The following is an 11,406-nucleotide window of genomic DNA, read 5'->3' on the forward strand; positions in this document are numbered from 1 at the left end:
CCAGTGGGTTGACAGGTAGTGAATAGGAGAAAGATGGACCTTTGTGTTTAAGACAGAATGAGGAATGGGATTTGGGGCTTAAAAACCTTGTATCTTGGCATTTCAAGGCTGCTCCTTTGCAAGGACAGCCGCCGGCTAACAAACTGTCTCCTGGTTAAGAGCACTCAAGTTGGGTCTGGTTATTCTGGACACAACACTAGCAAGCACTGTAGAATAAAGGTATATTTACTTTATTTAATCCTATAGTTCTTAAAGCTGACAGCATATTAGTGTCACTTGGAAGCTTTTAAAAAATGCCAATGCCTGAGTCCTATTCCACACCTATTAAATAATCATCTCTGAGAGTGTGAACTAAGGTCTGGGTATTTTATTTTCAGCTCAGCTGTGATTTCAATACACAGCAAAGTTGAGAATTCCTAAGTAAATCAAGTCAACTAATGCATTCAACCACCATTTATGAAGTACCCATTTGGTCATGACTTGTCTAAGCATTGGGGATACAAAGGTGAACGTTTAAAGCAGAATGACTTATTTTTGAGAAGCATACAAATATGGTGTGGGGGATGGGAGAATGTCTCCCCAGAATGTGCCACCTGGCATGCAGATTATCTCAAGCTTAAAACAATTAAAGCATAAGAAATCCAAGAAGAGTTTGTTTACCTTCGTATTACCTGCCTAAAGAGATTCAGATAGAAAAACCCACTTCAGGAAAGGAAACTTAACATATTCACCTTAGCACATATGAATTAAGTGTGGCAGACATGGAGGATCTAAGCAAAATCTGTTCTCTTAAGAGTCCCCTTTACGTCCATTTTGGGGTGGCTCTGTAAGAAATTGTTTACCAAATGTTTGCTCTTTCTCATCTATCTGTGGATTGCCTACCTCTTCCTTCTTAGTCCAAAATGACATTTATACCCCATTTTGCCTGTGTTTGGAATTTTTATGCTTCTGGGAATTCCCCGTGCAAACGGATTAAAATTTTATTTTCTCCTGTTAATCTGCCGTATGTCATTTGAATTATCCGACCAGCCAGAAGAACTAAAGAAGTAAGGGGAACGTTTCACAGGCCCTAAAAGTGGGACTACCCTAGATATCATAGATAATTATGAAATGATGTAGAAACTTCAAAAACAGAGATATGTATCTTAAAGTACAAAGATGTGTGATCCAGCCTAGGAGAGAAGAGGCAGAAGCTATCTGAAGAGGCCTCCTGGAGACGGTATCAGCTGAGTTGAACTGTGTTTTAATGAATGGCCAGTAGGCTGGAGAAGGAGGAAAGAGCAGGGAAAGGCACACAGATGTTTGTGTTGTGTGGCAGGTGTTTCACACTTTGGTCTTCTGCCCACCACCCACATTTTGCTTTGCAAGTGTTCGGCGTCACTCCCCAGTAAGAATGGGAGAGCATAAAAGTCGTCTTTCCTTGTCCCACACAGATTACAAAGATGAAAACATCCCTTCACTTGCTAGGGGCTGGATCTCTAATCTAACCCAATTCAAAGAAAAGACGGGGCCGTCTGAGCGCCGTTTCAGAAGGTTTTCAGCAATATGGTAAATTTCACCAGAGAGGGTAGGTAAGTCAGTTTGCCCAGAGAAAAGCAGGAATTGTAAAGCTGAATAAAATAAAAAATAAAACTTTGGGAACGCCATTGTTCAAAGAGACAGTGGGCAGGAGAGGAAGAACCAGTCATTAACAGACCCTCCACACCACCCCCCACAGAAAGAGGAATAATAAATTATCACCATGGCAAGAGGAACGAGAAACTGGAGAAGTTAAGCGGGAAGAGAGTTTCAAGAAAGAGGAAGTTGTTGCTTAAAGGTCTGCCAAGGCCAAGTGGGTCATGGGATCATAGCATTATTGGTGAATCTCGTAAATACAGTTTAGTCAGGAGATATCTGGCTGGAAGCCGGACTGTAATAGGTTGAAAAATGAGTGGGAGTGAAGAAATAGAGATAGTGAATGAGAGGATTACTTTCACTTTGCGGAGATAAAGAAGGCAGCAGGACAAATAGGCTAGGGGAAAAAGTAAAGAAAAACTTTCTTTTTTTTTTTTTTTTTGAGACTAGAGCATGCTTGTAGGAAAAGAGCCTGCAAACAGGAGAGACAAAGGTTACAGAGAAGAGAAATGACAAGTGAATTGAGACTCTGGAGGAAGAAGGAAGTAGGTTCTGGAAAACAGACGAAAGGGCTGCTCTTGGGTGACTGGGTTAGTTTATAGGAGGTAGGGAGGAAAGCTGAGAGGAAATGCCCTTCAATAAAACTTGATTTCTTTACCCTGAAGAAGACAGTGATTTTCAAACACTGTCCTCTTCGAAGGCAACCCATTACAATTTGGCTTCCGACCAGATATCTCCGACTAAACTGTCCTTAGGAGGTTCACCAGTGCCCCACCACCCCACTGCCAGCACCAAGGACCAATCTGGCCTTGTTGTAGGCATTTAACAACAATTTGCTCTTTATTGAAACTCTCTTCCCCCTTAACTTCTCCAATCTCTTGTTTCTCTTGCCATTCTACTAATGCCCCCCCGCTTTTGGGGGGAGGGAGGGGTATTTTATTGATTGTTTCTTCCTCTTCTCCCCACTGGCCCTTTAAATGATGGCATTTCCCAAGGTTCCATTTTTTATTTTATTCAATTGTACAAGCCCTGCTTTCCCCGAGTAAGCCAATATACTGCTATGGCACAATGCCAATAAACAAGAAAATCTTACTGTCAGCCTATTAAATTGAATGGCTATGAACTCTGTCCATATGCTGATGACTTCCAAATCTCTATCTCCAGTCCCCGATCTGTCTTTCTTAAGCACCAATGTGCATATTTCCAACCATCTCCAGGGGCTAGTTTAAAAGCTCTTTAAAATTAACATGTTCTCCCCTCCCTTCCCCACTCCAAACTCAGCAACTTACTCTTGTAAATTCTTTATTAATGATCTGACCATAATTCTAGCTTTCAAGCTGGAAACCTTGATACAAGTTTCTGAAGGCAGAATTTGATACAGGTTTCTGAAGGCAGAACATTCCTATGAAAGCTTTCATAAGCTGAAATGGCATAAAGTGGAGAAGCAATTACCATTAACTTATATGGAAACATTTTTGAGTGTTCCCAGACCCCCAAAACAACCTATCAAATCATACCGAATGCACTTAAGTACATCCAGTTTTAGGCAAGGCGGAACACCCTTATGAGCTCTCTTAGGCTTTTCTGATCCTTTAGAACACATCTTGCCCACGGATGCACAAAATAAATTGAGATAAAGCACAGAAGCTGACAGACACAGTTCAAAGCTATGGCAGCTTGATGCTGAGTGTAGCTCTCGGGGAAGGAGCTGGAGGTGCCATTCTCGCTGCTCCAGGTGAGTGCTACCTCTGGAAAGACCTGCTGCAAAACAAATGCTGAATGCTATTTTTGCTTTTTGCCTTTTTTTTTTCGTTGTTGTTAAAGCAACATTCTCTTTGAATTTCTTTTGGTTAGTGAAAACAGGTACTGACATGAGTCTTTTGTGAAAGCAAAGTGGCATAAAGCAAACTTTTGAAAAACAATTGACATCTCTATTTGCTTCAGCTCCTTCATTCCCTCACATGATATCCAATCAATCATCAATTCTTGTCAATTCCATCTGCTAGCATTTTCTGAATCTGGTTCTGCCCCCAGTCTCCACCCCAACTCACACTGCTGTCTTGATTATATGCTCATTATTTCCTGTATTTGCTTACTAACTTGAATTTCACACAACACTTTCTTTCTCTATAACCTGATGCACACTGCTTATCAGGGTTCTTACCCTAAAGGCTGATCACATTACCTGGCTGCTTAAAAGCTTCCACTGACTTCCAGTTTCCTAAAGGAAAAAAAAAAAAAAAAAAAATCTGAACTCGACATTCTGGTCTGATCCCATTCTACATTCCAACCTCATTTCTCACCATCTCACCCTTTGTACTTTCCAGTTCTCTAGAGTCAAGTGTACCCAAGCATAACTTGATTTTTTTTTCTGTCCCTGCTGTTCTGTTTGGCAATAGGCTTCAGTGGTGTGCTGGAATTAGCTCTCGCCGGGTCACAAAAACTAACTAAATTTACAAGTCAGTTGATATCAGGTCAGTAGCTTAAAACTGTCCCTGACGGGAGTATTTCCATCATGGGAAATCAGCAATAGCTACAAATCAGGGTTTCTCCATCCACTGTCTCTGAGATATCCTCCGCCTCCATCTCACCTTCCTCTTTCCCTACCATCCCGAACATAGCATACTATTTTAGGGTGTGGATGATGAAGGCAATTGGCCAAGGTTCAATTCTGGCTGACACTTACTAGTTGGGTGATTCTAGGAAAATCACCAAACCTCTCTCTGCTTGAGTTTCTTCACTTGTAAAATTGGAGTGGTCATAATACATACTTAATATGCTTTTTTAAAAAGGATATTGGCATAGAACTTAGTATATAAGAGCCCATAAGGCTCTTATTATTTGTTAATGTCAGGCCTTCATAGCTTTTCAGTCTGTCATATAATGAAGTCTCCCTACCTTAGCTTAGCTGTAGTAACACAAAGTGAATCTCCCATTAGCTCGGAGCCAGCTGCATGGTCCTGAAGTGAGATATAATAGGGGCTTCAGGGCAGCAGAGCCCTTTAAGTGATATAAACCCCATCATCAAGCTTCCTCAGAAGAAAAGGTTGTAAATAATCATTTTTCATTATCCTGTCATGAAATTCTTTGACCAAGGTCAGAAAGGGTAAAGGAAATATGATAGAGAGGAAAGAACACATACCTTTGATAGAGACCAGAGTCGAGTCCTGGCTCTGTCATGTGTTAGTTACATGACCTGGGCACGCTTCCTAAGGTCTCTGGGCCCCACTTTCCCAGATAAAGAAGGGAAAAGAGTGCGCGTGAGGAGTAAATCCAAATCGCTTCTTGTTGTCCCCTCTCTCCAAAAGCCTTGAATGTGCAGGGACCTTTCTCAGGCCATTGGTGAGTCCCTATCTGGTTAGGTACCTTTCCTATTCTTGTCCTTCCTCCCTTATTTATTTTACTCAACATTATTTTTGTAAAATAAAACTCTGTCCCACACTCTGAGAGTAGGCATGGACCAAAAGAGTTCTGTGTGGGGCACAAGTATACTCTCTCCATATAGCAAGGCACTGGAGGGAATTATTAAGCCAACCTGTAAAGCACAAATATAATTATGTAACAGTAGGGTATTCTGATGAGATCGCTTTATTACAGAATTTCAAATTGTTTAGTCCTATATTTAAGCATTTCAATACAAGCCTCAAAGCAACCTTGAGGAGAACCTCGCTACACCCAGTAACAAGGTAACCTAGAACAGAGAGAGGAAAGAGCTCGCAGAGGGGTCCAACACCCCGCCTCTAAAGCCTTCAGTTTGTTCTCTCACCCCCAGGGCTGCAATGCAATGTGGGGGAGCACCAAAAGGATAACCTTGTCTCCTTCCAGTTTCTAAACCTTTGTGATTGTTTTTTTTACCATCGCCTAGAAGACAAATAGTTTCTGTATGGCCAAGGTGCTGCTTACTTCCAAAAGCCTCCTATATATTCTGTCAAGATATGTAAAGAATAACAGCTCAAACGTACTGACATATGCTCTGTGTTGGTCACCTTTCTCAGTGTAGAGGTGTTTCAGACCAAGGGTAGACCAGTGAATTGCCCAAGGCCACAGAGGTAGGAAGTGGTAGGCTGGATCTGAACCGAAGCATTCTGGTTCTAGAATGCTTAACCATCACCCTCTACTATCACTCATGAAACGATTTATTCTAAAACCTATGTCATTAAAGTGGAGGATTTAACATGTTTACACAAAAAGAAACTGAGGCCTGGAAAAAATACATGACTCGCCCAAGGACAGCAGCTGCAGCACAGCAGTTCCATATAGCCTTGACCACTGTCCTCCAACTCTTCCTTACTGGCACATGTCTCTCTCAAACCTTCTCGGATAACACTTCTTTCTTGGTCTTGTTCCTGTCTCATTCTCCTTTCGTCCATACACGTGTACATGACAGCTGAAATGAGACTTTAAGAAATTAATTTGAGTCCTTATTTTACTCACATTTCTATTACTAATAATAGCAATAACTAGATTGTGAGCTTCTTGGGACAAAGTCTGAGTCTTGAGGACCAATTTTTTTTCTAGTGTCCCATGTACAGCTAGCTGCTCATGAACAAATGTCTTTCATGAGGCTCCTGAAGCTGCTAAAAGCCTCCCTTGATTGCCAGGACAAGTAGTTTTCATTTGAGTGTTCCAAATAGCAGCTGACTAAAGGCAGCACAAAAGAATTAAACTTCTAAACAAAATCTTCCAAGCTTCCTTCTGTTATATGGCAATTTGGAGCTTGCCCACTCATGCCCTCTGCCTGACTTCACGGTTGTGTTATACAGGATACTACAGAATTTAGGTTAATCTTCTGCTTTATGTAAAGTGCAGGAAGCAGCAAATTAGATGTGACTTTTGAGAAATGGTTTCTTCAATGGCATGAAAACCCAAAAGACGCAGGCAAATGATTTTTATCGGTATCTACAGATGTCTGAAGAGCCAGATTCAGATGATGATTATAACAAATTAAGACCTCTTTGTGTATGGTCAGAATGTGATTATAATAAATTAAGGCATACTATATAAAATACATAATAAATTTTAATAATTGTAATGATTACTCTTTTCTACAATGCTTTATAGTTTATAGTTTATGACCGTTTGAACTTTTACTTGTTTGAATTGAAATAGGAAGAGCAGATATTGCACTTTTAGGCTCATTTGAAGTTTAAAGAAGTTAACTACCTTGTCCAGGATCATCAAGCTCCAAGTGACAAGGAGAAAGCCAGCACCCAGCTGACTGCCCCATTGTTCCGAATGTTATTACTCAGAGTTCAGAAGAAAATCACTAACCAAACCATTATTTAAAGTTTAGCCTCTCCCATTACACAGCTTTTGAGCACTTACGAATAAAAGATTTAAAATCAGGGTGGGGAAGGGAAAGAGGTCATGAAATGTATCCCAAACTCTACCCTGCCAGCAGCATATTTGCCAGCAGATCTGCTAGGCTGGTTAGCAGGACAGGTTGCCTATGTAAACTGGTTACGAAGAAAACTAGCAAATACAAACTGGCAAAAAAACTGGCAAGTACAAAAGCTAGAGAGGATTTACAGCAACTAGAATTTCTACAGCCAGAAGTTTCAGTCACTCCTTGGCCTGAGGCACTAGAAGAGATGATGGCTGGCAAGTCCCAGAGGCTTAGGCTGGCAAGTCCCAGAGGCTTAGGAGTGCAGTCCCAGCCGTTGTAGAATCTGGAGTCCCCAACAAGAGAGGTTTTAAATCTACCTCAGGACATTGAAACAATTCACTCCTTGCAAACGTTTAGTCAAGATCTACAGCTACAACAATCTAATATGTTTAATGTCTACCGTGTTAAGTCTAAATCAAAATATCTATACAACGGAAGAGATACCTCTGTTGCCCTCCTGAGGTGAATTCATAGGGTTAGGTATCCATGCCATCACAAGGAAAAAGGGCCATGTCTACTTTTCATCCACTAGTTCACCAAATATTTCAGTGTTTACAGAGTACCAGACATCAAAACTGGTACGGAGCAAAGGGAAATACAAAGATGCGCTTCATCCTTAAGAAGTTGACAGTGTATAAGGCAGGTATCTACACTGTGGATGAAAAAAGGCTTCCATGGAAAGTAATCTCACAGGGTGATCTGATCATAAATTCCTAACTAGGAAGGTCATGGTGAGTAGTCATGCCCCAGACATATAATTTCTTTAGTAAAAGGCTTATCTTTGCCTTAAGCAGGCCCTGTCCATTATTTCTGTGCATCTAGGTTAACACACCTTTGAAAAAAACATCAGGTTAACAATCTTGTTAACTATCTGGTAACCAATCTCACCTTGCTTTTTCTCCACATTCATGTAATCTTCCTTATGTTCCCTCCTTACATTTCAAATGCGTAAAAAGAAACTGCAAAATTGTTACTCCTCAGAGCATGAGATCTTGTAGAATAGAATAGTTTCTATTCTACACAGCAGAAGTTCATAAGTTTATTTGGCTCAAATAAACTTATAAAAATTCTCTACAGGTTTGCTTGCTGGGAAGTTGGGATAGACCACTGCCCTGAGAGAAATAGGGTTGGTGCTGTATTTTAAAGGTTAAAATATTCTTAATCTGATGACTCAGAACCTGGTCTCTATGATATTGTATAAGAACATCTATTCCTTGTCTCCACCAACACCCCTACTCCCACCCCCAGCCACAACCTCTACCCACAGGACAAAACTCAGGGAAATAAAGGTCTGGTCTCACTAAAAGAGATAGATCCTAACTGAAGAGACAAATGGAGTTTGGCACAATAAATAGGTTAGTAAATTATTGCTTTTTAAAATTCATCTGTTTTTAAGAGAATCTTATTGAGAACTAGTTCTTTGATCTCTTACCTCTATTATTGCAATTACACAATTAAATAAGTTGGCCAGTCCAAGGTTACTCAAAGGGCCTAACTCTGTGAAATGCTGAATCCTTGGCCCTCAAAAAGCTGCAGAAGCAAAAGGTATCCAAATTGGAAAGGAAGAGGTAAAACTGTCACTATTTGCAGATGACATGATACTGTATATAGAAGACCCTAAAGAATTGAAAAATTGATAGGATTACTAAAAGAATTCAGTAAAATAGCAGGATATAAAAATACAGAAATCTGTCACGTTCCTGTACAATAATATCGAACAATCCAAAGAAGAAATTAAGAAAAAAATCTCACTTACAAATGCATTAAAAAGAATAAAATACCTAGAAATAGATTCAAATAGGCAGGTAAAAGATCTGTACTCAAAAAACCATAAGCCACTGAAGACAGAAATTGAAGAGGACACAAATAAATGGAAGAATATACCATGCTAAAGGATAGAAAGATTAATATGATTAAAATGACCATACTACCCAAAACAACCTACAGATTCAATGCAACTCTTATCAAAAAACCAATGACATTTTCCAGAGAACTAGAACAAATAATCCTAAATCTTTTTGTTTATTGTTTAATTTTTCTTGTGCATTTAATTCTTTTTTAAAATTTGTTTGTTTTAATTAGTTTCAAGTATACAGTACATTGGTTAGGCATCTACATAGTTCATAAAATGATCCCCCCAATTGCTCCCTCCCTCCCTTGGCCTTCCACCTAGCCAACGTTTTAATACTAAGCCGTGGTCCCCATCTCCATGACCATCTATCAACTACTACTTTGTACTTCTTTAACCCTTCACCCCATTCTCCCAGCCTCCCAACTCTCCCTCCCCTCTGTCCATCACCAAATTGTCCACTATATTTGTGAGACTCCACAAGAACACTACTAGAAACAATAAGTAAATACAGTAAAGTCTCTGGGTACAAAATCAACATTCAAAAATCCATAGCGTTCCTATACTCTAATAATGAAGTGTCAGAAAAAGAAGGAGAAAAAATAATTCCTTTTGCAATTGCAACAACAACAACAAAATACCTAGGAATAAATCTAACAAAATATGTGAAGGACCTATATAATGAAAACTATAAGACCCTATAAAAGAAATCAAAGAAGATACAAAGAAATGGAAAGATATCCCGTGTTCTTGGATTGGAAGAATCAACATAGTTAATATGACCATATTACCTAAAGTATTATACAGATTTAATGCAATCTCCATCAAAATCTCATCGGCATTTTTTAAAGAAATAGAACAAAAAAATCATAAGGTTCATATGGAAGCACAAAAGACCCTGAATTGCCAAAGCCCTCCTGAGAAAAAAGAACGAAGCTGGAGGCATCACTCTGCCTGACTTCAAATTATACTACAAAGCGACAGTAATCAAAATGGCATGGTACTGCAGAAAAATAGACACACGGACAAGTGGAACAGAATCGAAAGTCCAGAAATAAATCCATATTTATATGAGCAAATAATGTTTGACGAAAACGCCAAAAATATACAGTGGAGAAAGGAAAGCCTCTTCAATAAGTGGTGCTGAGAAAACTGGAAAGCCACCTGCAAAAGAATGAAACTAGACTATTGTCTATCACCACACACCAAGATTAACTCAAAATGGATTAAGGACGTGAATATAAGACCTGAAACAATAAAATGCATAGAAGAAAACATAGGAACTAAACTCAAAGACCTTGGGCTTAAAGAGAATTTTATGAATTTGACCTCAAAGGCAAGGGAAGTAAAAGCAAAAATAAATGAATGGGACTACATCAAACTAAAAAGCTTTTGCTCGGCAAAAGAAACTGTCAACAAGGTAAAGAGACAACCATCCGAATGGGAAAATATATTTGCAAGCAACACCTCTGATAAGGGCCTAATATCCAAAATATACAAAGAACTCATACGACTCAATAACAACAAAAAACCAAACAGTCCAATCAAAAAATGGGCAGAGGACCTGAACAGATACTTCCCCCTAGAGAACATACAAATGGCCAAAAAATATATGAAAAGATGCACAACATCACCAGATATTAGGGAAATGCAAATCAAAACCACAATGAGATACCATCTCACACTTGTTAGAATGGCTATAATCAACAAGACAAGGAATAACAGATGTTGGAGAGGATGTGGAGAAATAGGAACCTTCATACACTGCTGGTGGAATTGTAAATTGGTATGGCCACTATGGAAAGCGGTATGGAGGTTCCTCAAAAAACTAAGAATTGACCTATCACATGATCTAGCAATCCCTCTACTGGGTATTTACCTCAAAGACTTGAAAACTCATATTCGAAAAGATATTTGCACATTGATGTTCATAGCAGCATTATTCACAATGGCCAGGACATGGAAGCAACCGAAGTGTCCTATGACAGATGATTGGCTAAAGAAGCTGTAGTACATATATACAATGGAATATTACTCAGCCATAGAAGAGATGAAATACTGCCATTTGGAAAAACATGGATGGACCTTGAAATAATCATACTAAGTGAAATAAGCCAGACAGAAAATGTTGAAAATCACGTGATATCACTTACATGTATACTTACACATATACATATACATATATATGTATACTCCATACACATATACATATACATATATATGTATACTTACATGTATACATATATATGTATATGTATATGTGTATGGAGAGATACAAATAATGGAATACTATTATGCAGCAATAAAAAGAATGAGATCTTGCCATTTGCAACAACATGGATGGACCTAGAGGGTATTATGCTAAGTGAAATAAGTCAGACAGAGAAAGACAAATATCATATGGTTTCACTTATATGTGGAATCTAAAAAGCAAAACAAAATGAACAAAAAAACCCCCAAAACAGACTCACAGAAACAGAGACCAAAAGGATAGTTGCCAGAGGAGAGGGGTGACAGAGAGATGGGTGAAAAAGGTGAAGGGGAATACAGTCAATTA

General features: G+C 39.1%; 1 protein-coding gene across 2 annotated transcripts in view; it reads right to left on the reverse strand.

Moving 5' to 3' along the window:
• NCEH1 (neutral cholesterol ester hydrolase 1) overlaps positions 1-11,406 on the reverse strand; it is a 57,671-nt gene that overhangs the window by 28,049 nt on the left and 18,216 nt on the right. Inside the window, exons 1-2 of one of the 2 annotated variants that reach the window (XM_023524746.1) lie at positions 4,757-4,771; positions 3,800-3,835 (exon numbers count right to left, since the gene is read on the reverse strand). Coding sequence is in view for 1 of the 2 variants with exons in the window: in XM_023524739.1 (XP_023380507.1) it covers positions 3,800-3,835 (36 nt within the window). In the remaining variant the exon portion in view is untranslated. Of the gene's footprint in view, positions 1-3,799; positions 3,836-4,756; positions 4,772-11,406 lie in introns of those variants that run through there. The other variant, XM_023524739.1, reaches the window with a different exon arrangement.

The sequence above is a fragment of the Pteropus vampyrus genome, unplaced genomic scaffold, assembly GCF_000151845.1.
Source record: "Pteropus vampyrus isolate Shadow unplaced genomic scaffold, Pvam_2.0 Scaffold12, whole genome shotgun sequence".
Classification (NCBI taxonomy): Eukaryota; Metazoa; Chordata; class Mammalia; order Chiroptera; family Pteropodidae; genus Pteropus; species Pteropus vampyrus.